The sequence below is a fragment of the Calidris pugnax genome, unplaced genomic scaffold (assembly GCF_001431845.1).
Source record: "Calidris pugnax isolate Ruff unplaced genomic scaffold, ASM143184v1 scaffold13, whole genome shotgun sequence".
Taxonomy (NCBI): Eukaryota; Metazoa; Chordata; class Aves; order Charadriiformes; family Scolopacidae; genus Calidris; species Calidris pugnax.
The window spans coordinates 5,175,516-5,198,937 of record NW_015090810.1 but is presented as its reverse complement, the minus strand read 5'-3'; the positions used below and the strand labels follow the sequence as shown (position 1 = coordinate 5,198,937).

The following is a 23,422-nucleotide window of genomic DNA, read 5'->3' as shown; positions in this document are numbered from 1 at the left end:
AGATGCTAATAGGTTGCTGAACTACATCCAGCTCCTGCATGTCACCTTTGCATAGAGGTCTACCGCAATACCCACTTTAGTGGAGACAAGTTCATTCTGTTTTGGTCACCAAACACCACGTTTCTTTCTCATCTTTCTCATTACTGTGCTGCAGTCGTGTTTGGACCAGCAATCCATGTAGTATTGGAGATGTGCTCTGGAGGACCTCATGGTAACAGAAGGTGCCGCTGAGGCTGCTGGCTAGAAGAGCCGTTAGCCACAAGGGGGAGGTGGTGGTTCATAATGCGAAGCACCCACCGCTTTAGCTGAGGATTTAGTTCTGATTGTGTACGTAAAGTTCAGAAGTGAGGCGTCTCAGAAATGCAACTCCTCAGGAGCAGCTGTAAAGAGAAGGGTGAAGAGGTGCTGTTCCAGCAGCTGGACGTCTCGGGCTGGGATCAGGCTGGAGCACAGGGCTGTTGGGGGTCCGGGACAGTGAAAGCCCGTCACAGCAGGTCTCACAACCCCTTTGGACTCTTCAAACTCTTCTGCAGATTCTTTGTTTCCAGGGGCACCATTTACTTTGAGTTATTTGGTTGTTGCCATCAGAATTATACACAGCAGCACTTTCAGGGCTATTTTACCACTAACCTTGCACCGGTTCACTGTTTGGCTGATATTGAGCACCTTCCAGCGGTTGCAAAGTGGCTGGCACATCACTCGGTCTCCTCCTCGCCAAGCTCCCCTGAATTTCTGTGAGTTACTTCTTTTCAGATCTGCCTGCTGTGGCAGCGACACAGTGATTAGCTGGAGAAGCCCTGGACCAGGCAGTCAGTTAATGACTTTGTGTCCTTGGCATGCACACAGGCAAAGCCTTCACATCCAGCTGCACCATCACTGCAATTACAAACTTGAATTTCATCCTTTTATCACAGCTATAGCTTAAATTCCATTGATTTGGCCACAATACCCTTGACCACTGTTCCTGCCTTGTATCCTGCACAGAGGAACTCGTGCTATTTCCTCACCCTCATCCAGGAGCACTGAAAGGGAAGAGGTAAAGGGGAGCTGGAGCAGAGCTGGCACTTCCAGAGTGCAGCATCCCTTTGAGCAAGAAATGTCATCGCCATGGTTTTCTGGCAGCTCCTACTTAGGCAAAATGAGCAAAAGAAGGTCAGGCCCTCTGGGCTACTCCTCTTCTCCCCAAACCCACCCCTCCCAGGAGCATTTTTTAAGGAAGATTTCCCTTTTCTAGCACTCAGTCCAAGTTCTGTGAAGTCCAGAGTGTGGTTTGTATTTCCCTTTGGGTTGTGTGCACCCAGGACAGCAACCGCACAGCACAACAGACACACCAAAAACAACACGCTTTTCGCTTTTATTGAAAGGATGAGATGTCTCAGGGCATCTCCTTGCCTCTGTCTGAATGTGGAAAGTCCCATTAGCACAGCTACTGCCCGGTGGGCTATGGACTGGAGACAAGTTAGCTGTGAAGTGGTGAAACCCATGTGTGTAGCTGCTCTCAGTGCACACTCCAGCAGCACTCAGATGAGGCTGAAGGCTTCCCTGAAGAACGTTTCCTTCTTGGATGTCTGTTGGACAGACATCTGGAGCCCACCCACCCAACCCAGCACCGCTATCAGGACCTCCAAGCACTGAGTTTTCTTCTGGAAAGCAACCTGCAGCCCTGGGACACCTCTTCCAACCTGCGTATTACTAACTTTCAGGGAAGGCCGTGACCCACAGATGTGTGACCCACCTGAACAATATATGCATTAAAAAGATACTCCAAACTCCAACACTTGGAACAGTGTAATAATTTTAAACTGGAGTTAAAATAACAAATCTAATACCAGCTCTTATTCTCAGTTTGATAACAAGCCTCTTTTCCTCATTTCCAGTATTTCACAAGGATGGCATCCTCCACGTGAAAACAAGGATGGGTAAGTGTAAAGGATTGTGTCAAATACAAAGAGACTCAAGATCTTTTATGAAGGCAACAAGGACCCCCAGAGTGTCTGAACACGGTCCTAGAGTGGCTGGGTTGTAGTTCTTCACAGAAAGCAGCAAAACAGGAAAATCCACACGGGGAAACAAAAAGGAGCTGATGTGCAGAATGAGACACGTGAGGGATTCTGGAGGAAGGCAGAAGGAATTACCCGTCTTTTGCCGGATGGTCATCTTTAATTGCTCATTAAAGCTGGTGCACTTACCTGTTTAACAATGCCGCACTTTCTGAAGAAAGAAAAACACCTTTCCAACATACTCTCTTCTCAGCACAAAGACCAAAAGTTTTACATGCCAATTTAAAAAACTGTCCAATTTGTAAAACCTTAAAATCGTGCAATTTGCTCAGAAAGTTGGAATAAAATAGCAAATCCCACTCCCACCCACCTTGCCCAAGTTACAAAACAGTTCATAAATATGCAAGGATTTTTATTAATGGTTATTGTTTGACAGGTGAGTGACCATTTTCATAACCAAAAAAAAGTTCATTAAATATTTTGAAAACAAATTATTCTTGCATTCTACATATACATGGGCATTTCCAAACAAATAACCAACCCAGAACAATAGCTGTTGGGCAAAATAAAGCTCACAACAGAACTTTCAACATAATGACCTACAAAAAGCGGAGTATTTCAAAAATTAACACACCAGCAAACAGGAGTTTTTGTAGAAACTAACAGGAAGGGTGCTTCTACACCAGTTACACACTTTAAAAAATCCTCCTCAAAACAAATTAACTCTTCAGTCTTAATATACTGATCTGCAAAGTGTCCATGAACAATAGTTCAACAATTAGTTGTACAAATAATTGGCACTCCTAAAGAAGTGAAAGCAAGTATCAAACATTTATTACTCTGCATCCAACCCTGTACAATCGAGCATATGATGCTTCAACTTACATATTTATACCAAAAAAAAGTCTTTTACCCTCTTGATCACATTTTCTTTAAACATTTTGAGTGATGTCAGTGACAACCATGAAAAAGCATAAAATATGTGATCTTTTAATACTAAGAACTCATGAATATGTACAAAGTCAAGGCATGAGTCTTAACTACATCGGCATTGATTCACTGGCTACTGTTTGTCAGCCAAGTTGCTCAACTGTCTGTACGTACATATGAAATGCACCACAGCTGTGTGGTCAGACACCTTCCACATCCTGGAGGAATTACACACATGGTAATTAGTTGTTCAAGCTAATTTGTTCTACTGGGCAATTAGGGCATGTGCATATGGCCAGTTACAGCAGCTTGGCTCAGGCTGTCACAGATGAGTAGTAACTCAATTGCTTTCTCATCTCCCATCCTGCATACTCTTGGCATCCAAATTTTGGCATTTCTGGTGTTTGTGACAGTATCTTTTTCTTTTTTTTTTTTTTAAGGTCTGTCTACTACAACTTTATTTAAAAAAAAAAATTAAAAAATCAGTACATAAGAGACTAATAAATCAAAACAACATTATAATTAGTACCACCAAGGTGAGCAAAATCACAACTGGAAAACTGAGTAGTTGGGAAACATATTCTTTTTAAGAATTTTGTTTCATGTTAGATATTTTTGGTGAGTAACTGTGTTAGGTCACACACACTACTTGAAAAGATTTATCTGCTGTCTTCTGTGCCTAGACTAAATGAATCTGCTGGAGTTCTCTGTTAAACTTGGATGAGCATTCACTTAGCCGGATTGCTTCTGAGCCATGCAGTAGCTGATTGCCTATAGTAAATGTGTTTGTCAAGTCTAGCCCTCAGGAAATAAGGAATTGCTAATTAAAGATCTGACAACCTAGCAACACTAATTAAAGTCAAGTAACAGAGAAGACTGGATATTATAAACAAAAGGGCAAACACTGCCCCTTTGAGGTCTAAAGCTGCATCAGAAAGGAGGAAGAAAAAAGTTATGCTCCAAAATACACGGCACAATTGAAAAGAAGGTGGTTCCTACTGCTACAAGGACCCAAAGTTTTTAGGGTTCTCAACGTTTAGGTACTCAACGTTTTTAGGGGCTTCAAGCATGGAAATGCAATGGGGTATTATTATTTTTTTAATATCTAGATCTGTTTATTTTACTGTGCTAACTAAAGTAAAAAGCCCTCTTTCTTAAAAGTTTGCAAAACTTGTGTATCTGTAGGCTTTTACTGGTCATGTGTACATGAAGTGGTGAGCCCTAAGCTCAAAATTTAAGAGTCATGGACAAGCACACTTCAGCTCTGGGAGAACTGAGACAGTCAGGGAGGGAGGCAGTGGTTACCAGTGCAGGCTGCATGTAGGTTGCTATCTGTGAGTAACAAACCAGACCTGTCCAAGGACCAGAGCCAGGTACAACGGCTGTAACTCACAGCAGGAGGTTCCTGCACGACAACCAGGTACTGGGCCATGCGCTGGGATGCAGAGGCAGCAGCACGGTGACATCCATAATGGAGGCACACTGCTAGGTGCCTCAAACCTTGACTGAAAGAAAAACCTAAGTATTCCTAACATATCTCCAGTATGATGAGACTATAACTTCGAGTTTATATACTCTCTGGTATTCAAACACAAATTCCTAGCTCCAATGAGACGTTCATCAATCTGTTCCTTTATGCATTATTTCAATTGACATCTTTTGGATGTTTCCGTGATAAAGTACTATTTGTGTATGAAGTTGGAAGACAATGCAAGACTGAGTAATTTGAAACATAATCATACTATTCCCCCCTCAGAATACTAATACATACATTTATACACAATCACACACATATATATTTATAGAAATGTACATATATACATTTATGTTGCTCACACAGTCTCTTCCAAGTATCTGCTTCAAAATCAGTCTTGCTTAAACAAACAAAAAAGATAGTGTTGAGACATAATGTAAAACATCAGGGATAGGGAGCACAATGCCCTACCCCACTTGGGGGAGACAGATCACCCTTCTCTGTTGATGGAGTATGACCATCAGCCAGATATATCACTCTAAACGTAGTTCTGTTTTGCTGCTTCTAATACCTATGGAAGTTGACATATCTCTATACTACATAGCAGTCTGCAATCCAAACACACTCACAGAGTTTAAGAGCATGCATAGCTCACCAGAGCATCTGGTGTTAAGACAGTGAAAGGAAAGGCACCAACACTGCATGTCCCATGCAAATACAAGTGCAACAAGGAGGAGAAACGGAAGCACAGCAGGAGAATTTAACAGCTTCAGACTACAACTGTGATTATCCCTACTATGCATGATGGATCACGTGAAATCCCATTAGTTCCCCTAATTACTGTTTTCCTAACATGGTCTTTTCTGTCCTCTTGAACTTCTGTAGTTCAATAGCTAGTTCCCAGTATCTCAGATACAGCCACATAAGTCTTCCATTTTGACTTTTGTTTCTGTTCAGCATATTGCCACAGTAGTTATCATGTTTGAAAATATCTTTTAAGCCACTTTCCATGTGTAGAGCCATAGCAACAGGATCAGTTGCTGCTTTAACTAGCAGATTTTTCTCTATTTCTAGTCTCTGGCTTCTGGGTACAACAAGACTGCAGTAGATGTCCTGTCTTTCTTTAAGTCCTTCTTCAAATTCCCTTAGTAAAATATTGGCTTTCTTTTGCCACTCTTCTTCCTTTGCCAGACAACTCTGGTACAAGTTACCTGCTGCTCCTGAGCGCAAAAGGACTTGTTTTTCTCGCTCTAACTTCTCCTGCTCCTGTTCTAGCATCCTTCTTTCTTCTACTAGTTTGCGACTCTGGGACACGAGGGCTTCACGGTAACTCAGGGTTCTGTTGCGTTCCTTTTCAAGCTCCAGCTCCAAGTGAGCAACCGTGCGACGATTTTCTGTGATTGTATCTCTGTATTTGGCTTCCAGGTCTTTTTGTAAAGATGAATGTTTTTTATAATATTCTTTTTTTTCTCTTTCTATTTCTTTTTGACATTCTCTGGTCCAGATCCAACCTATCATATATAAATGAGACTTCAGACATGAGTATAAAACATAGAGCATTGATGAGTATGATTAATTATGTCTCTAAAGAAGCTATTAAGTGGTAACAAGCTTTCGTTCCGGCCCTCCCCAGTGGTACTCATTCCTATTCACATGTCTCACAAAATGTATTTCAGTGGGTCCATGTTTCACAGTAAGTCAATCTAAATGATGGTGTTTTCCTTTGAAGTAAAATCTCCCCTAATCTTTTATTACTAATACATATATTTCTTGGATTAAAGGAGGAAAATAAAGGTATGGGGAAACAAACCGGAGGTTTCCAAAGCAGGAACCGCTCTGAGAAATAAATATACATCAGCAGTCCCTTTGGGTCGTTACCTTTGGGGTCTCCAGGACTTCATATGCCCACTCATCTGCAAGAATTTTGTAAACTGGAACTTAGTAAATACGGATTCAATTCCATGTGTGAAAAATGGCAGTTGCGTTACTACTATAAACTGTGCTTACTGTTTATAACATGATAAATGAGCAGACCAAAGAAAATCCCTAGGCAGGGTATCACTGTGCTGCCTCAGAGCATCCCCTTTGGCTGGTGGGCGAGACCCCTGGGCACAGCCAGGCCCTCCAGCCCCAGCAGACAGGCCTGGGCACTACTTACGGAAGGCGGCCAAGCCCAGCATGGGGACCAGCAAGGCGTAGTTCCATCTGCTGCCTTCATCCCCGGGCTCTCGCCGATTTGGCAGGATGTTCCAGTTGGGAGGGTCATTTAAGTTATTCATGAAGGCACCTTAGACGCACAGGAGAGACACCCGGCCTTACTTGTGCAGGAAGAGGGCTCACCTCTCACTGCACCACAACGAACTGCTGGGACAGTTATTTCTGCCCGAGGCCCTCAGACGCCGGTCCCCCTCACTCGGCAACTTCGCACGGAGTCGCTCTGACCCGGCCAGAAGCTCCCCGGCCTTCTCCCTAACTGTCGCCCCGGGCCCCCGTTACCGCCCACCGCCCTTCCCCGCCCCAGCGGCACGTTAGCTGATGTCGTTGCCACCGTCACCGCTGCCTCCCCCAAGGCCTCTAGGTCCCTCCGCGCTGCAGGCCCCGGCCCCGGCCCCGGCCCCGCCGCCAGCCCGGGGAGGGGCAGAGCCCAGCTCGCTGTCCCGGAGCGCGACCGCCACCTACCAGCCCGCAGCCAGGGCCCAGCGCTGCCGCTGTCACTTACCTGCCGGCCCCGCCCCCTTCGGGCCAGCCCATTCGCATCGGGAAAGAGGGGAAGAGCCCGGAGGGGACAACAAACGGTCTCACTCGAGTCCTAAGGGCTCTCGTTCGTTCAGCCCCGTCCTGCACGCTCGGATGAGGATGAGGAGGGTGAAGTCTGGAGGGAAAAGGACCCCGCATGCAGGCACGCGCGCACTGAGCCTGTGACTTCCTCCCCCCGTCCCCCCCCCAGCACAATTGGTCTCTCCCGCCGGGCCTTGCGGGTGGCGGCGCCGTTAGCGGTCGTCTCGCGCCTGCGCCCTCGCTCGTCCCTCCGGCTCCCTGCGAAATGGCGGTGGCGGTCGCGGCTTCGCGGGGCTTGACGAAGCGCTGGCTGCGGCCGGCGGCGCGGGCGGTGAGTGCCTCTCCTCGGCCCGTTCCGCTCCGGCCTGCCCTGCCTTCCTGCCGGCCTCCCGGCGGAGGGGAAGCGCTCAGGCCGGCGGGCTGGCGCGGAAAAGCCGCTTCGGGAGGGAGACGGGCCGGCTGGGCCCGGGGACCCTGCGTGTGTCCCGCACCACCTCCCCTCAGCCGTGGCGAGGAAGGGTGTCTGGCCCCTTCCTGGCTCCTTCTCCCCCGCGGCTCGGTGCGCGGCTGCGGCCGGCGGCGGCCCGTACCCGCTGTCTCCCCCGTGACCTTGGCGGGGGAGCAGCCGCCGCGGGGCGGGGAGTCGCGGCTGGGCTGCGGGAGCCGGGCAGCCGGGAGCGTGGGCCCCCTCGGCGGGCTCGATCCCTGCGGTCCGTTCTGCGGAGCGGGGCCGTCCTTGGGGCAGGTCTCCGGGTGGTAACTGGTGGTGGGCACGGCCGGGCGGCTCCTCCCGGGCTGGGAAGCGAGCGCCGTAGCCTTGGGCTGTGGGCGGGCTCCCCGCGGGGCCCAGGAAGGCAGCGGGCCCGGGGTGTGCTGGGGAAAGGCCCTCAGGACTCTGGGGGGTGCAGCACCTTCCCGTCCCAGCGCCCGGGTAGCAAGCTTACTGCTGGCTCCTTCTGGAGCTGCCTGGAAGCTGGTGTTTATCTGCCTGTCGCTTAAATGGGACCAGCAGTTGTTTCCAGGGCATGCTGCTTAAACAGTTTTGTTTTAGCTCATCTGTAAGCAGTCCTGAGGGAAGGCTTGTTTTTCCTCCATGGTGAAGCGGACTCATCACTTTCATAATAGGTTTGGGATTATGAAAACAAACGCACAGGCAAAGGACCTTGTAAAGGCAGCTGTAGTTGTCCCTGTCTTATAAAGCAAGTGCAGAAAAGACAGCCTATTGAGAGAGGGGGGAAAGGCTTAAAGCATGTCATGATGTTTACATGGCAGTGAAATAGCCCTGGTTTAATTTCATAAGAGCCACGATGTTTGTAGTTGCATAACAATTCAGGATTTGTATGATCATTTTTTCCTTCAAATTTGGTGTAACATCACCGTCTGCTCTGTGGACTTCTGTTCAGACTTCCTCAGAACAAAATTTAGCTTACTTCAAGCTTTACCAAAAAAGTGTATGTGGATGGGAATAGCAGTTCTGAAAATTTTGCTTTTCTTTCCACATCTAAACTTTCATAAAACAATTTTCTAAACAGTTGTGTGTGTGGTTTTATTTTTTTATCATCTATTTCTTGAGTCATTTGATGAAAAATATATTTGATAACTTTGTGACGACTTCAGAAAATAACAAAGTTTTTTTAAAAGGACATTAGTTGCAGGGCATTGTGGTAGAATTCTGGTTGGAGATTGCAGCAGGCTGATTACTCTGAGGGAATAAAGGAATTAGGTCAACTTCTTTTGGGGCTTTAGGGCATAAGCACAGTTTATAGCTCTTTAGGGGTTTTTTTGGTGGAAGGGGGAGAGTAACTGCTTGGAGGAAGGTACTAGTAAAAGTCCTTATGAATAGGTGTTAAGACCGATCTTATTTAAAGATGGCTATAAAAACCAGAAGTGTGTTAGCAAATATGATGACAAGTTAGATTTGCTGTTACGCAAGAAGATAATTTGAGGGAACTAGTGTAAGAGATGATAAAACTAGGTTGAGGACAGTGTACTGTAGTTTACTTCAGCGATGGGGGAAGAGGTGGACATTTGGAAGTGGTAGGGAGAGACGATCTGCTTTTTAGCATTCAGCTGTGACTATAACAGTTCCTGGAAAGGACAACTGTATCCTAAATATTTCAACTAGAGAAGTGCTGATGTCATTGCACAGGTCACTAGTATGGCTTTGTGTTGCTGGTCTCATCAATCATATATGCTGAGGTATGTGTATTTTTCTGAATGGTGTAAAAAAGGAATACCAGGTTCCAAGAAATTGGAGATTTATACTGCAGAGATTAAAATTATGATTGTTTTAACCTATCAAAGCAAAGACTGGATAGTGGGTAGGTTTGAGTGGTGGGGTTTTTTTTGTTTTGTTTTTGAACATGCCGGGGGGAGGGAGTAATATTACAGAAGGGGGAAAACTGTGCCCTTGTGCTTCATTTAGATATTAACAGATGGCTTTAAATTGGCCACTAATTAATAGAGAATGAGAACAAGAAAAATATTTCTGGCTTTTGATGCAGTGATGAGCCAGAACAGCTTTCTCTACCACCTAATTTTTTCGGGTCTTTGTTACTCTTGACCATCCAAAATCATTCAAATTCTGAGGATTGCTTGACATGAGAGGTATCTTCTGTTAATTTCTGTGATTCCCATAAAGTTGTCTTCATCTTTGTTTACTTATGGAAAAAATGCAATAATACTACAGCATTAATTGCAAACATATTCTTCCGTTAGTGCAGGTGCAGATAGGTCCGAGAGACTGGTTACTGTTAGTGAATAACAGATAGTCTGTGACACCTTGTTACTTGGAGGCTCTTCTCTCATGCAGTCAGAGTGGTGTTTTTTTTTTTGGGTATGAATCTGGGAAAGCCAGAAGTTCATTGTGTGTAGCTCTAACATAGATAGAATATTCTTGAATATGTGGTATAAGCGGTCAGGAGAGGTTTGTTACAAATGTAGGGTAGCCAAGAATGGTGAAAGTTTTCCCTGTGGAAACGTTTTTTCCATTATAAAGTTGTCCTGATTTCTTTCCACAGTGGCCAGCAGCATGCCAGACTCTTGCTCGCAACTTGCACTTCACAGTCTATGGGAAAAAAAATGCTTCAACAAAGGTTTCTGATTCGGTAGGTTTGTACTTCTTTATCCAATCTGTTACTTAAGATATAATACACATAATACTTGAGAGACCTGAAACAACCAGATACTTGGCTTTTAGTGGAGTGATCTGTTAAAATACTCAGTGAGATTGAGTTGGTGAAATGCATGGCTTTTTTTAACGATGGCTTCCACCCAAGAGCATATAACAGATGTAGTGTTCGCTGCAAGAGTCTGTTAAGAACATTAAACCTATACTGCTTGTGTCTCCACAAAACTTAAGTTTGACCTAGCCTGAAATACTTGTCATCGTAACAAACTGATTTATTTTTTTTTCCAGATTTCTACACAATATCCAGTAGTGGACCATGAATTCGATGCAGTAGTTGTGGGTGCAGGAGGAGCAGGTCTGCGGGCTGCATTTGGTTTGTCAGAAGCTGGGTTTAATACAGCATGTGTTACCAAGCTGTTTCCCACCAGGTCTCACACTGTTGCTGCCCAGGTAAGAAATGAGGTAGAACAAATGTTTAAAAAATGCCAGCTGTCAGAAAGCTGGTTTGGATATGCACACGAACTCACCTTTCAAGGCCTTGCTTCCTTCTATAAATACTGCATATTTAGTTGAAACTGTTTTGGAGGGCAATATATATTTAGATTCTATTCAGTGCTTTTTCACTGCATTCCATGTAACTTTGCAGTTCATTGTGTTACACAAAACAGAACAAGATAACAGCCATTGGGAAACATAAATGGCACAGGTTTTTGGCAGCCATGTTAAATCTGACCTTACTGTGTTTCTTGTACACAGAGGCATAAATGGTATCTGATTTTTAACAGAAATTAGGAAAACATACTAAAACTGTATTTCAGTAATATAATTCCAGGAAAATGGATTTTCATTTTCAGGGAGGGATCAACGCTGCTCTGGGAAACATGGAGGATGACAACTGGAGGTGGCATTTCTATGACACAGTGAAGGGGTCTGATTGGCTGGGTGACCAGGATGCCATACACTACATGACTGAGCAAGCCCCAGCTGCAGTGATAGAGGTGAGACTTGATGGAACAGATGTCAGCTCTAAGTGTTTATAACACAGCCTAGCTTCCAAGGAGATCTCCTTACTTGGAATGTGTTGTTGTGCGTATGAGTTTCTGATGCTTGCGTTTGGATTCAACAGCTGGAAAATTATGGGATGCCATTCAGCAGAACTGAAGAAGGAAAAATCTATCAGCGTGCGTTTGGTGGACAGAGTCTTCAGTTTGGAAAAGGAGGACAGGCTCACAGATGCTGTTGTGTTGCAGACAGGACTGGACACTCACTATTACATACTCTGTATGGCAGGGTAAGCAGCTGCGAAGTAAACTTGGTTTGGGGTTTTGTGTTTGCAGTTACTGATTTTTATTCTTTTTTTTACCCCTCCCCCAGAGTTTGAATTAAAAAGAAGCAAAATGTGTAGCTGTTTGCATGTCAGTGGGGAATCCAGGGGAATGACTAATAACAATTCTAGCTTTTCCTTCCTTCCTAATGCAGTGTGGAAGGATGTAGCCTAGGTGATGCTTGTTTTCTGTCAGGAGCATGCAGTATGGGGATCTCTGAAAAGTGGTACAAGGCAGTGTTTTCCTTCATTCATCTTCAGTCAGGGAGCAGGGAGATAGCAGGAGGTGTAAATGCATGAAGACCTACTGTGCATTTCTGAGCTTGCTCTAGGGCAAGTAAGTGACTAGTGTTCCAGCATCTGTTCCTATCAATTCTACAAACCATAATTGAAGAAAGATTTCGTTACTTTAAAATGGCAGTGAGCTACTTGAAACCTGAAATTAAGTACCTAGTGGGTAATGTATGTTTATTTACTTAGTAGCTTGCTAATTGCTCTGCTTCAGGTTAACACTACATATGCTACTGCAATACAAACACTCAGTGCTGCCAAACACTGGTCTGATCCTTGAGGGCATGAAAGAATGTTTGACTTAATGCCCGCTGCTTCTGCTGGTGCACTAGGCTCCCGGAGATGTATTCTGCTTCTCTGTGAGAGGCTGAGTAAAACGTGCTTGTACATGTGTCAACCACCACAGCTGACTAAAGCGTTGCCAAATATAGAGGGAAATAACAAGCCTCGCTGACTAGCAGTGACTTCTCAGAATTAAGTTGTTTGGTAACTATTTGTGTCTCTCTAACCTAGAATGGATTCATTAGCAAATTTTTACAAGGATTTGTGAGGAAACTGGGTTCACTGAGAGTTGATGGGGGTAGGTTTTATATACAGTCCATATACGTTGGCTGTTTTGAAGAGAAGTTACTTCAGTTTCTGGATTTTTCTTAAAGTTCCTTTTTTATTTTCCTCCAGTCTCTAAGATACGATACAAGCTACTTCGTTGAATATTTTGCCTTAGACCTACTTATGGAAAATGGAGAATGTCGTGGTGTTATTGCCCTTTGCATAGAAGATGGCACTATACATCGTTTTAGAGCAAAAAACACTGTCATTGCCACTGGGTAATGTAATGTTTATGATGAAGGATAGAAACTTGAGTGTGCTACTGGTTGGAAGTCTGTGTGTTTGTAAGTGTATTTGAATCCATAGTGTGGAGATGAAGTGGTGACTTGCAAAACATAATCTATATGCTCATCTCCCCCCCTCCACGTTGATCGAAAGCAATATAACTGAATTCAGTCATTTCATCTGAAAGAAGGTGCATACTAATTTTGTGACCAAGTATAAAGTTGGTATGAGGTCTAACTTTGAGTTCTAGAACAATGACATTAAGTTGCAATGTGTGAGAGCAGTATGTATGGTCCAAATGGTCTTAGATTTTTAAAACGTGGTGTTTAAAGCAGACATTGTTGCAATGCTACCAACATGTGCACATGTCTGTAGGGTTCTGAGTTTCCTGTAGGAAACAGCTTTTATCAAAATTTTGGGGAATCTATTGCATTAAGATAATAACATTATAAGTCTAGTTGTTGTAGGATGAAATTATCGTAAGTGTAACAGCTTCACTTGGTTGCAAAAGTTTGTGTGTTTATTAGAATACCATATGCATTAGTCTTCTGCTGCTTATGGCTTTCTCCTACCTTTTCAGTATGCAAAATATTTATAAATATACCTATCAAAGAAAAATACTTAGTTTGATTGCCTTACATAACTTGGCTTGATTTAAAGCTGAGACTGTTTTCCTACTTGTGTACTTTGAGGTACATACAATATGCAGATTGATATTTGAGAGTTTGTCCTGAAATTGGGAGAACTGGAAGTTCTCAATGTTCAAGCTAACCTGTTTATTTCTGTCATAAGAATTCATATGTCATACCTAATCTTAGAGAACTGAGTTTTGAAATCTAAGAATATAAAATCAGGGCTGTATCGAGGATATAAACCTTTGTTATATGCTATTTTTGATAAAACTGGTAGTAATAGTTTGAATGAAGTCTAATGGTATTGGATTGAGAGAGCTTTGCCAGGAAAAAAGTTATTTCAGAGAAAGGCTTCTGATACTAACTTAAATATCCTGCTTTGGAATTGTTACTCTTCTTCTTGGACTTTGTCACCAGCTGTTTTTCAAATATGGTTGAGCATAACCAAGCAATACCAATCTTATTTTCTTTTGGTTGAGCGTAGTACAGGAGTTGGCAAACCTTACGTGTCTTGCTTATTAACCCTCTGCTCTACTTCCACTGTTGCATCAACTGATACATAACTGATCATTAACTGATACATTCTAGTGACTTTTTTTTTTTGCTCCCCCACTAATTCTGTTCACTTTTGTGTTCTGTAGTGGGTATGGCCGCACTTACTTCAGTTGTACATCTGCTCATACCAGTACGGGTGATGGCACTGCTATGGTCACACGAGCTGGTCTTCCTTGCCAGGACTTAGAATTTGTACAGTTTCACCCTACAGGTACAGCATATCAAGTAATACAACGTTATTTTTAATGAGTTGAACAGATGTTTTTTTATTATAAATGTGCTTGTCAGTTTGCACTTTTTTTGCAGCATTTCATTGGTTCATTAGTTGCTTGTGACAGGTGTTCAGACTTGTTTGCAACTGCTATTGAATATAAATCTGAGAGTAAGGCTTACAATATGAGAGGTCTCAGCTGGTCTAATTTAAAGACCAGTCTTGAATATTTTGAGGTGCTGTCTTTACAATACTAACAGGTTTTATGAATTCCAAGCTGAAGCCACCTCTTAAGCTTATGTTTCCTCTTGCCTTTAAAATTTAAAGGGTTTGGTTTTTTTTAAAGGTTTTAAAGGGTACAGGAGCAATGGGATAGATGCAAATGTTAGGGAATTATATACTGGAATCTTCTGTGGAAATGGGGTAGTTGAAGTAAAGGTTTTGTAGCACAGAATTGGTATATAAACTGTGGACAACAACAGTCACAAACTAAAAAGTGGGTTTTTTGATAGATAATTAAATGCTTATTTTTAACTTGCAATAAATGGTAATTTTTTAAATTGTTCACTTAATTTTACAATGTTGCTGTTGTTATATCGTAGAGATCCAACTTTCATTTGACTTGGCTAAGGTTTTTCTGGTCAAAGAAGCTTCATTGCTTGTGTGATAATTCTATAGCTTTTAACATAGTTATCAAGTGCATATATTGGTTAGTGTTTTTGTTTTCTCTGCTGACCAGCGCCAAAGGCAAACAGATAGGCCTTCCTTCTCTAAAGGAAAAGAAAACTGAGTAAGCTCTGACATTCTAGACAATTTGAAGCCATTCTGTACTGCCTTAGTACAGGAGAAGAGAGAACAAAGATGAACAAACTGGCCTTGAGATAATTGACTTATGGTTTACCTCAAAATCTTGAACAAAGTAATTCTGAAGGTCTACAAAATCTTTGTAAAATTCTCCTTACATGTTGATGGTTGCAGATCTCTTCCAGTTCTAATATTTTAGATATTGTGTGTGTTCCAAATCAACTTGCTCGCTGTTTTGGAAGAGTGTTTGAAAGGAGTAACAATACTTGATTCCAAGCAGTCTTGGGTGGCAGTTCCTAGCAGTAGGATTAGGATGGAATACAATCTACCCCTGTGACTTATTTGCATTATTTTAGGAAGACCTTGTTTAGTCAGTCCTGGTCATCCTGATTATGAAGCTGTCTAGAGGATCTCTCGTTTAATAGTACTTCCTTTCTTGACAGGTATCTATGGAGCTGGCTGCCTTATAACAGAAGGATGTCGTGGAGAGGGAGGTATTCTAATTAACAGTCAAGGTGAAAGATTCATGGAGAGATATGCACCTGTTGCTAAGGATCTGGCTTCCAGGGATGTGGTGTCTCGTTCTATGACCATAGAAATCCGTGAAGGAAGGTTAGTTAAATACTCTTAATGAAGCTGCAGAGTAAATACTTAATCATACAAATTGTATACAGTGCAGTAGTTCATTTGATAAATGCCTGATAATGCACGGGCGTGAGCTATAATAACTGTGAACTGAATACTGCATGTAGGGCAGAAATTTTGCTTATTAATTCCTAATGACACTGAAAGGGAACACAGGATGGTAAGGATTCTCCTGTTTGAATTTGGTGCATCTAGAGATAGTTGCTCAAACAAGTTTCATGTATATGCTTTTACTGCAAATGATTGAAGTAATCTAGTGCTCTGTTCTCTTGACTAATTATCTTAATTTTTTACATGTTGCCACAGATATATTGGTTTAAAGTCTTAAATACTATAAATTATTGTAAAAAGAAGGCTGGAAAGTGAAAAATGCTTAAATTCAGCCAGGTTCAATGGTCTTTTCAAATATGCTTGGCGTTTTTGTAAGATGACCTTTGAATTTATTTTTTTTTTAGAAATGAAACAAATTGAATTAGAAGTATTACTGGTGTTTGCAGAATTCCTGTTATGTATTCCAATGTTCATCTTTTATTTCGTAGGGGTTGTGGTCCTGAAAAAGACCATGTGTACTTGCAGTTGCACCACTTACCACCACAGCAGCTAGCAACCCGTCTCCCAGGCATTTCCGAAACAGCTATGATATTTGCTGGAGTTGATGTCACTAAAGAGCCTATTCCTGTCCTGCCTACTGTGCATTATAATATGGGAGGTATTCCTACTAACTACAAAGGGCAGGTAAGTAGTATACAGCACTTCCAGTATCTTTTGTCATAATAATAGGAAATTACATAAATATTAAAAAAAAGCATTAACAGTGTTTTCATAAATGTAAGGATGACGAATAAAATTATTAATTATATTATTATAATGATGTCACAGTACTTAAAATACACACTTAAGACACTCAATCTGGTTTGTTGTTGTAAATAACGTCAGAACCATGTTCCAGTCCGTCTGGAGATGGGAGTTCCAAGAAGCATCTAAAATGAAGTTACTGTTGTGTTTGAAAACAGTTGTCAGTTTATCAAGTTGAGGATAATAAAATAGTTGAATGAAGATCAAACTAGGGCTCTATTACAATCTATAACTCAAGTTAACATATATATTAATTCTCTGTACCTCATGTAATCTCTACACTAAAGAAAATATCTCCAACTCCTAACTAGAGGTCAGTGTGGTGATGTCAGCTGAATTTTTCCTATTTCAATGTATTGTACTTGTTAATTTTTTCATGTAAAATTTTGCCTTAGAAAAATGCGCAGATAGGCTTTCTCCCTATGCTTTTCTGACGCTGCAGAGTTTTGATGAAACGGAACCGAGTACTCTTCATAAGCATAGCTAAAGAAATCTTAGGTTTTAGTGCTATCTGTATTTGCATAGTATTACTACTTGCCCTTTAGAACTAAAGTATTTATGAATTTAGAGTTTGAGAAAACTTTACACTACTGTGCTTCATCCTTACGTGTATGTGGCCTTTGCAAATAAGGTGGTTTGCACTGATATACATTGTTTAAGAAATGAATATTAATTGTCTGAAATGACAGGTGATTACACACGTGAATGGTGAAGATAAAGTGGTACCTGGTTTATATGCTTGTGGGGAAGCAGCCTCTGCATCTGTCCATGGCGCAAATCGACTTGGAGCAAACTCACTCCTCGATTTGGTGGTCTTTGGTCGTGCTTGTGCCCTTACTATTGCAGAGACATGCAAGCCTGGTAAGTCTCACTTTTTTTTTTTTAAGAGACATTTGTCTTTACTGGGCAGAAATTAAATCATAAAGAATTGTTGCTATGTAATTCAAACTCGGAATGCTAGACATAGACTTTCATGTGTTAAAAAAGGCAGAAATCCCTGTTTATGCTTTTTATAGGCATGTTCTTTGCTAGGCACACGTTTGACTGACACTTGCTGTGTGAGTTGATCTTTTTTTAAACTAGAATTGGGTCAATGCTATTGGTAAAAACAGTTGAGATTTTTCATAAATTAGCAAAACAGAATATTGGATATGAAAACTGACTTCTCTACATCCTGCACTGCCGTCTTCTACATAAAAATGTAGTCTGTTTTACACTTGGCATTTTTATACAGTGGAATTTGCTGCCACCTTGTTGATTTATAAAGTGGACTGTTTGTGTAAGTGATACAATTTTTAGTATCTATCTTTTAATATCTCATTCCTTCTGTGTTACCACTGCTGAATATTATTTTTAAATAATATGGTTCAGCAACAGTTAATGAGCTGACAAAACAAACAAAAACCCCTTTGAAACCCCCATAAAATACTGTAAGAGGCAGTTACATTGCCAGAGCAGGTGAAGCCCATAGTTGTCATCTGGTTGCTCATTGCTTAGTGTCCAAGTGAATAAGATGTTTTGTTTTTTTCAGTTTGACTGCACAAAGTGCACAGAGTGGTGGTTCCTGATGGAATCAGCTTAGATCTAATGGTGCCTATTGGCTCTGGCTTTGTGCAAATTTTTATTAGGATCTTTCTGTGACTACTTTGAGTTTGAAGTTGCAGGAAGGTTTTTAATAGTCTGAACGCAAAACTACACGTGAGATGATACCTGTTGGTAAGATGCTGTCTTTGGTTTGTTACCCAGTAACAGATGGATTCCAGTATTAGAGATCAGATGCAGAGCTGCTGTGTAACTGCCAAACTTACTGACTGGTCCCTTAACAGGTCCGAGAGAGGGTGGCAGGTTTGGGGGTGAGGAGACAAGGAAAGCATAGGATACGGTGGTAAGGAACCACAAGCTTATTCTGTAAATCAGAAGAATTTGCATCAAGTGCTGTTTTTAAGGAATTAACAGCAGAATTTAGCCAAACATATAAATTCCCTACTAACTGTCACAGGAAAGAATGTGATTTATATATTCCATGAGAACTCTATTCTTAAATGTATGGATACTACTGGGGGGAATTCAGGCAAGTTATAGTTAACCTGCACCTCAGAGGAAGAAAACAGGTTGTGTTCTAGTCAACTCTGACTTTTAGTAGTTCCTAGTGTATGAAACTGCCAGAAAGCAAAACCAAGCCTGACCTACTTACTGAAACTTTCTTATTAGGAGAAGCAGTTCCCTCCATTAAACCAAATGCTGGTGAAGAGTCAGTTGCTAATCTTGACAAATTAAGATTTGCTAATGGAACCATAAGAACTTCAGAAGTGCGACTTAACATGCAGAAGGTAAGCCTGGTGAAGCTTTCAAGTATGAGGTGGGAGAAGCTGGCAGCAACAGAGGAAGTTTGCTGACTTTGTGAAGTACACTTCAGGATTTGCGTTTTAGAAGTAAAAGCAGTGTGATTGTCTGTGGGCAGAAAGGCTGTATCAGTTTTGTTAGTTTCTTCTTCCTTTCATGATAATTCCTCTCGAATAGTTTACCCAGTCTATTATAGAGTGGCTTTTCCTCTATTTGCGGTGAACAGAAGAATGTCTGGAGCCTGAAGAAAAAACATACTTGAAGTCAAAACAGCTCTCTCTATATCAAGCTCTGTTCGAACTGATAATGCTATGTGGGATAATAGGCATATGCAGCATATGGAACTGATTTTGTTTTACTATCTTACAGACAATGCAAAACCATGCTGCTGTATTTCGTACTGGTTCTGTACTCCAAGAAGGCTGTGAAAAACTTAGCGGAATTTATGGTGATCTGGCTCATCTGAAGACATTTGACAGAGGTAAATTGATAGCAAAGAATACACCTTGGCCACAGTACTTCATCAGAAAACTGGATTTTGTCCTTCTGTAAACCCTTGTGTTTCTTGAAACTTTGGCTAAAAGCTTTGACCATTTTTTGATCTTTTAAAAATAACTTGTAGAGCTCTACTTGCTAAACATGGTAATGAGTAAAGTATTTGGTCTTATTTCTTTCAAAGAAGCAGAGACTAAAATCAGAATTATCTGTATAAGGTACTAACTGCTGGTTCTCTCAGCATATGACATGAAGGTGTTCAAACACTGAGATGAACTTTATTTGTTTGTATCTCATGAAAAGGCCAAGGAGTTGCACAAAGGTAGCAAGACTGTTCTTGGGCTGAACACTCGGTCTTCATTCTCCAGCTGAGGAGATAGCGCTGCATACAGATACTGCCATGCCTTGCAGTATATCTTAAGAGAACTTGCTTAATGAAGTAGATCTGATGATGTACCTTTTGTCCACTCATGCTGTGTGTTTCTCTCCAACTACCACTATTGTGCATGTATCCTAACACTGAAAGTTGAACTGGCTCCCTTGGGCAGCTCTCTCCAAGCATCAAGATAAGTGTTACAATAGCTTAGAATGTAGGGATCAAAATGAAGTGTAAGTGAACTTTGATCCACCTTGGAGATACTGAAATGAAGAACCACCTAGTAAAACTAGTGGTTGTTTGTTGTGGTTCCCCCCACCCCTGCCCTGAGGGTGGGAAGGAAGGGAAAGGCCTGTTTGGATCTGTTACGGATCTACTTAGAGCTGCCATCTAGCTAGATCTTGTGATCCAAAATGACTTACAGGGACTGAGTTGTAGGTATGATATAAAGCAGGCCAGAAGCTACAGAGTAATTTTGTCTCAGTACATACACAACAGGGACACCTGGTAGAACTACTTGAATTTTTCTAAGATTCATTAGAATTGTTAAGGTGTAGGAATTGTGACTGAGCCTTGCTGGCAATAGTGAGTAATTCAGTATTGCAGAGTACTGTGACTGCAGTGGGTAGAGCACTGGCTAGTTCAATTCTAAGTATCAGCAATAAGACAGAAGTAAATTGAGGAATAACTTGTTTGTAGAATATCTTCCAAGGTATTTTAATATTTTACTAGGTATTGTGTGGAACACTGACTTGGTGGAGACCCTTGAACTGCAAAACCTGATGCTTTGTGCCCTGCAAACCATTTATGGTGCTGAGGCTCGCAAAGAGTCCCGTGGTGCTCATGCCAGAGAGGACTATAAGGTATAAATATTTTTTGTGACCTGAATGTAGGATTGAATTTCCTTGTTATGTGTGTTTGGATGTATTATTTAAAAGTTGGAATTTCTTCAAAGTACAGTCTTCAGAGTCTTGAGTTAAGAATAGCGTAGTATTTGTTTGAGGTCCTATCTGCTCTGTTTTATCTGTTCTTATTTGTTATGTATAAAATGATCGATACATGCAATATTGGGTAATGATCCTCAGAGAAGAGTTGTTCCACGTGTGCATCTGAATGATTAGAGAGGTCTGAACCAGGTCTACAGTAATAATAAGGCCATGAATGCACAAGCAGGACTTCAAGCAGAATAATTGCCCTATGTAAGGAACATTACCTTAAAGCCTTTGTTAAGCCGCAGTATTTAAAATTTTACATGGGCAGTGCTAAGATAAAGCTTGCTGGTTATTAAGAGACACATTATGTTACAGTTGTAATTGGAATGCCACTAATCGTGGTTGTAAAGTGATTTGCAGATGTAATTTCTGGTCTCTATTAACTTAATTTTCTCTTTAGGTACGGATAGATGAGTTTGACTATTCTAAGCCACTCCAAGGCCAGCAGCGGAAGCCCTTTGAAGAGCACTGGAGAAAGCACACCCTTTCATATGTGGATGTCCCATCTGGGAAGGTACGTTGAGCCTGACACTTGAGGGTTGGTCTCACTGTCAACAGACAGCTAAGCATATCATGATAATACTGCAAATGATTCGCTGTCTGAAGTACCTGATACAGTTTAGGGTACTTAGAGGGGGGAAAAAAAATCGAACATCTATTCTGTTGTTGGGCAGTAGGCATAACTGGGGGAGTTACCGTTGATCTTTGTGAAGTGATTTTTGTGATTTGAGCTGGAATTGTTTTTCCTCTTGTATTAGGCTAGTACAAAGCTGTTTGGCTTTTTTTTCCTTCTGATGGTGGCAAAATCTGTTGTTGGTGTTTAGTATAAAGTTTTAATGGTATTTCAAAGAAAAAACTGAAATCTGACCTCTTAAAAATCTTGAATGTTTGTTTTTTGCATGCCATTCTCTGAATCCTCTTCGTTTTCTCTCCCCCAGTTCCATCTTCCTTGAATCTAGCTTGAGGATAAGTGAGAACACTTCACTTGTTGAATAACTGCTGAGGATGGAAAGATAGTGCCACAGTTCTGATTCCTAACTGGGTTGTCTATCTCCAAGACTTTTGTAGTTTAAAGATCTAGGAACTAGCAATCTTAGCCAAACTTTTTGTCTAAAAGGCCTTCTTAAAGTAGTAATCTTCTGATACCATTTTTGGCCAGGCTTTGGTTTTTAAGGAATTCAGGCAGTGGTAACTTGGTGAATTTGAATGTTCCCTGTAGGTTACTAACCGCTCATTTTATATGGAAGGAAAAGTATAATGGAGAAATTAGCTTAATATGAATGAAGTCATTCAGTTACTTGGTCATTCCTGTTAGCTAGGCTGTCTTGTTTAGATACAAGAGGTTGGTTTGTCTTAATGTTCTTTATTCTCTTTTTACTTTAGGTTACCTTGAAATACAGACCTGTGATTGACAGAACTTTGAATGAAGAAGACTGCTCAACTGTCCCACCTGCTATTCGCTCATACTAGTAACTTACATTTAACTTGCAGTCCCCTCCCAGAGGGGGTTAGTGTACATAAGCATAGCACAAGCAATGAGCACATTGTTGTCACTATCAATTACTGGAAAATGCAAACTAAACTCTTCTCCAACTTGTATTCTGCTGTGGCTTACTGTACAACTCTGAAAATGGAATGCGGGACAGCTTATGTGCTTCCACCCATCTGTCAAAACTGACGGAAAACACAACATGTGTCTAAATAAAGTGATTAGAAGTCTTGTATTTGTTTGAATATGCTATTATGTATATAATTGCAACGCATTTATTTTGAATGTATAGTTATTTCCATGTTTTAAGAACAAGAAATGCATTGCAGATAGGGAATTTGATATGGGGAATTAAAATTAAGCAAGTAATATGAAAGAAAATGAGGCACTAATAATTACAACTTTGTTTTTTTTCTAAAGCTAAAATTGTAAAAACTGTCATTGTTTTATTGAAGGAAACAAAATACTTCTACTCCAGTACTTTCTCCAAAATATACCATGAACAGAATATAATCTTAATAACTAATCTGTGCTCGCTCTGGAATGTCTGAAGCCCTTTTTGTGATGTGTCCTGTCTGTGTATTTCCTAGACTGTCTTTACTCTTGGAGGAGCCAAGGGGTGGTTTTGCAGAAGACTTAACTAAATATTAAAATTTACCAGCTTTAGTGCCAAGACAAAACTTGTCAGGCATGGCTAGGAGCCATTTCTAGCAGCATTTCAGAGAGGACTGGACTGTAACTGTGCAGATTGCAATTGAATGGAGCATTTTTTTAATTTTTTCTGAATGGTGGCTGTTGGGAAAAAATAAATGTTGGAAAAAATGTTGAAATGTTGGAATGTTGCTGGTGGTGGTTGGAAAAACTGAACATGCTGTATTTCACTTGTGCAGCGTTTCTGTACCCAGCAGCAGGGACTCAGGGGGCAGGAAGGGGAAAAGGGACTCTATCTTGCTTGGCTTCTTTAATTGAAGGAGCCCTGACTGTTAAGGAGGGAGGATATAAGTGGCAATAAAGCAGAATAAGCTAATACCTTCTTCCCACCCGCCCTTGGCGCCGTGAGGCGGGTTTCCCTCAGGCGCGAGGTGGGGCGGGCGCTCGCGCAGGCGCGGCCGGGCCGCTGAGGCGGGTCTCCCGTCGCTGCCTCCCCCCGGCCGGGGCCCGGCAACCGATTGGCGCGGCGGGGCCTCCGCCGTGATGGACGCTCCTGACGCCCGTCCGGGGCGGTCCCGTTGTCCCTTCCCACTCCTCCCGCTGGTGATCCCCC

The 23,422-nt window shown here is 41.8% G+C and overlaps 2 protein-coding genes across 3 annotated transcripts; one reads left to right on the top strand and one right to left on the bottom strand.

Moving 5' to 3' along the window:
* Positions 1-2,395: 2,395 nt before the first annotated feature.
* Positions 2,396-7,262, bottom strand: CCDC127 (coiled-coil domain containing 127). 2 transcript variants are annotated; one of them, XM_014938559.1, is made up of 3 exons: positions 7,124-7,262; positions 6,563-6,691; positions 2,396-5,915 (listed from the first exon to the last, which is right to left on the bottom strand). In XM_014938559.1, exons 2-3 carry the CDS (start codon positions 6,681-6,683, stop codon positions 5,242-5,244), a joined length of 795 nt encoding a protein of 264 aa, XP_014794045.1. In that variant the 5' UTR covers positions 6,684-6,691; positions 7,124-7,262; the 3' UTR covers positions 2,396-5,241. The 2 variants fall into 2 exon arrangements, with proteins under 2 accessions (XP_014794045.1, XP_014794044.1); XM_014938558.1 differs by lacking the exon at positions 7,124-7,262 and adding an exon at positions 7,084-7,113.
* Positions 7,263-7,365: 103 nt separating this feature from the next.
* SDHA (succinate dehydrogenase complex subunit A, flavoprotein (Fp)) lies at positions 7,366-22,684 on the top strand. The gene is made up of 15 exons (XM_014938557.1): positions 7,366-7,513; positions 10,203-10,289; positions 10,601-10,762; positions 11,167-11,310; positions 11,439-11,603; positions 12,606-12,754; positions 14,035-14,159; positions 15,407-15,575; positions 16,148-16,343; positions 17,153-17,324; positions 18,675-18,793; positions 19,176-19,287; positions 20,410-20,540; positions 21,070-21,183; positions 22,053-22,684. The coding sequence occupies exons 1-15, from the start codon at positions 7,448-7,450 to the stop codon at positions 22,137-22,139; spliced, it is 1,998 nt and encodes a 665-aa protein (XP_014794043.1). The 5' UTR covers positions 7,366-7,447; the 3' UTR covers positions 22,140-22,684.
* Positions 22,685-23,422: the final 738 nt, after the last annotated feature.

Bases quoted from the DNA above. Each gene is read 5' to 3' on its own strand.
- CCDC127 (XM_014938559.1), bottom strand. From the start codon at position 6,683: ATGAATAACTTAAATGACCCTCCCAACTGGAACATCCTGCCAAATCGG. The intron at 5,916-6,562 runs GTAAGTAGTGCC...TATATATGATAG, and splicing joins GCTGGGCTTGGCCGCCTTCC to GTTGGATCTGGACCAGAGAA.
- SDHA (XM_014938557.1), top strand. From the start codon at position 7,448: ATGGCGGTGGCGGTCGCGGCTTCGCGGGGCTTGACGAAGCGCTGGCTG. The intron at 14,160-15,406 runs GTACAGCATATC...CTTTCTTGACAG, and splicing joins TGTACAGTTTCACCCTACAG to GTATCTATGGAGCTGGCTGC. The intron at 17,325-18,674 runs GTAAGTCTCACT...CTTTCTTATTAG, and splicing joins TGCAGAGACATGCAAGCCTG to GAGAAGCAGTTCCCTCCATT.